The 3,101-nt window shown below is 41.3% G+C and overlaps 1 protein-coding gene across 1 annotated transcript; it reads right to left on the minus strand.

Annotated features, from left to right (window-relative positions):
• Positions 1-1,176, minus strand: LOC117543955 (C2 calcium-dependent domain-containing protein 4C). Its single transcript, XM_034212647.1, has one exon. It carries the CDS (start codon positions 1,174-1,176, stop codon positions 1-3), a length of 1,176 nt encoding a protein of 391 aa, XP_034068538.1.
• Between the last annotated feature and the right edge of the window lie 1,925 nt (positions 1,177-3,101).

Below are 3,101 nucleotides of genomic sequence, written 5' to 3' on the forward strand. Positions count from 1 at the left end.
TTATTCATCTATGCGTTTTTTAAGAGGAAGTAACTCAGACAGTGGTATTGTTACCGCTCCAATGACTGTTCCTCTCCTCATCGCACCAGCTGCAGGTTTACCCACTACTTTCAACCTGAGCTGCAGCTCCTGCAGATCCTCTCTTCTGAGCTCTGTAAAGAAAAAATCTTCTTTAAACACAGGGTTGCGGCAGTTCCTGATGGTGGCGCCCTCCTGTTGCTGCAGCTTCCCTGGGATCAGACACAAACTCACTGCACAGTTCAGGGTTCGTCGGTCACTATCATCCCATAGGCCTTCCACAGACTCCACACGCACTCTGACGGTGGAAAGGGATAAAAACGTGTTGGTGGAGAATGTGGTGTGCTCAGCATAGAGGTGCACTCTTCCTCTGCCCTGCAAAGTGAGGACGTGTTCGTGCTGAGGTCTTTCCTGGCACTGCAGGACATCCAGCGGGAAGAGAGCAGGTGGAGCTAAGGTGAGTGAGCTGCCCTCTAAACTCGGAGGGCTGCTGTGTGATGTTGTTAAACTTAAACCCCCCCTCTTCAATCTCACTCTGGTCTCCCTGCTGTTAATCAGCGACGGGCAGGATTTTGCTCCTTTAAGATGGCCACTGCCTGGTGGTAAGTAGAGGGAGGATTTAGGACTATAAGGTGAACTAAGGGGAGAGCAGTCACTGGAAGAAGGTGTTTCACTTCCTGTGCTTCCTGTCTCTGAGAGACTCTTGGATGAGAACAGAGGGAGAACCCCCAATAACGTTTTCTTTGGCAGGTTTGTCACTTTTGCCATTCTGGGTGGTGCAGTAGGACGGCTTCTATCAAACAAGTAAACAGGGCGCTTTGAGTGGAACAAAGACTCTTTTCTTCGAGTGTTGGGGCTCTCAAATATTCCAGTCAGACCATACCCCTCTGCAGAGAATGGCAACGGTTTCTTTATATTCCTCCAAGCCATTGATGCATGTATATTCTTCTTCCTCAGGTCCTCTGACTTTACATATGAAGAGTGTGACAAGGTGCTGCTTCTCTTGCAAAGCCTAGGGGGCAGGCAGAACTCTGGGATTTTGTCTGGTGTGAGGATGTTGTTGTGCAGATTGTGAGAGAGACTGGCTTTAGAAGAGAGAAAGATGTCCTCCTCACTCGTCCCCATGTACCGGCTCAGCTCTAGAGGAATGCTCTCCATGCTCTCCCTTATCTTCTCAAAGACCCACATATTTATTTTCTGATGATTTTGTACGAAGTGACGTCCAATCCTTTTTCCTTTTGCAACTAGAATGAAACATATTATTTTGGTAAATCAACCAAACAGTGCACAAAACAGAACACATATTTCAGAACTAGAAAAAGTTAAAGTTTATTTTAAATGGTGAAATGACATTATCTCCTTACCTGCTGTGGTCTCGATGCGTCCACCTTTGAAGAAAGATCTGGGTCTGTGACAATGACTTGACAACGATGGTTTTAAAGGTGAGGGTGAGGCTCTGCATCACTGGTTCGCTGCCTCTGCCTGCGTCAGAAAACAAGCCGCACGTACATACACACAACTACACACGGTGTATCAAGTCACTCAGTGTCAGCTGGAGACTGGGTGGGTGGGTGGGAAATCAGAATCGGGTGCATTGATACGCATTTAGCCATGCTTCATGAACGTAGTGGCATCTTTCCCATTGATAGAATTTACGTCAACACTGAAATGCCTATTGTACTGAATAAACAGCACAAAAAAAACAAAGCAAATGTCGTGCTTACTTAAATTCCACTTTAACATGCAGCATTCACATTTAAAATACTATTTGAATATTGACAAATTAAAACTTTGATACAATTACATTTTTATATCTGCAGTCCAAATGTAAGGACATCTTAAGTTTTAATATCAATAATACACCACTAAAAGATTAAATAGTATGACATTATACGTTTCTTTCCTTTACTTTTATTTAGCTTAAAACACATTGAAGTGTGCCTTGATGTTACCATGAAGCGGAAGTATAATCTGCTTTTAAAGAAGCTGACCTCGGTTCAAAGACAGGAGCGTGCAGGCCCACAGAGAGCACCCCCCACCTCAAAGGCCCATTGACCTTAAAACAGCTGGCCATCCGGACACATAACTGACTTGGTTTATACCAACAAGTTATTGTAAACAAATCTTTCATATATTTTCAAATAATTCAGGGAACATGTGATTTTGTATTAATGAGACCAATACTATTTAGAGTTAGTTTAACAAACACCTTTTTATTATTATTTGAACATGACAGATGTAAATATATCATATGTACATGCATACTTGGCTCCTTTACACCCAGCTGAAAGAAATGTGACCTTAAAACGTTTTTGTTTGTTACTTTCTGCAAAAATTGTAACTGTCTTTTATTGGCACTCGGGGAGAAATTGTCTTCCAAATTGAATTCAGAATCCATTAAATTGCATTAATCTTGTTTAATGTGGAAGTGCTGATAAATTATGATGATGTCTTTCTGATAATTCTTACCACATTCATTTCATCTAGATGATTTTTGTTGTTTCAGTTATATTGCCTAAAATTCACTAATCCATAAAACAATTCTATCCAACAACATCTGTCATGTTGGTAAGACTTTTTCTAAACACATTACTATGTGAGTAATGGTTTATTTCATGTTATCGAACGCTGGCATTTTATACTCCGACTCTACACAGCTGAGGCCAGGCTGCCGAACTTGAAGGACATTTACACAATGTGAGTACTTCCACCACAAGAGGGCGTAAAAGGATTAGATTAACTGTCAGGCAAATTTAGACATCAGTGAGAAATATTTATGAAAGTGCATATTGTATGTACATTATTAATACTTGCTTCATTGAAATTATCCTTTCCTATTGTTCTAATTAAACTGTAATAGAAAAACAATATTCCTGCCTGAATGATTGTTTGCATAGTGTGTGTGTGTGACATCGAAGTTATATTTTCATAAGGAGTCCGGGGCCCCCAGAGCACCACAGGGTCAGGAGGCTTTTCATGATAGTGAAGATCGACTTCATTACACCAATAAAAAACTAGAGTGCTCTCTGTAATGGAGAGATACATGATTGGGAGTCAGAGAAGGACCTTTGCTTTTAACCACT

This window comes from Gymnodraco acuticeps, unplaced genomic scaffold (genome assembly GCF_902827175.1).
Source record: "Gymnodraco acuticeps unplaced genomic scaffold, fGymAcu1.1, whole genome shotgun sequence".
Taxonomy (NCBI): Eukaryota; Metazoa; Chordata; class Actinopteri; order Perciformes; family Bathydraconidae; genus Gymnodraco; species Gymnodraco acuticeps.

What these genes read in the sequence shown, in the direction of transcription:
- LOC117543955 (XM_034212647.1), bottom strand. Translation starts at nt 1,176, where the DNA reads ATGGAGAGCATTCCTCTAGAGCTGAGCCGGTACATGGGGACGAGTGAG.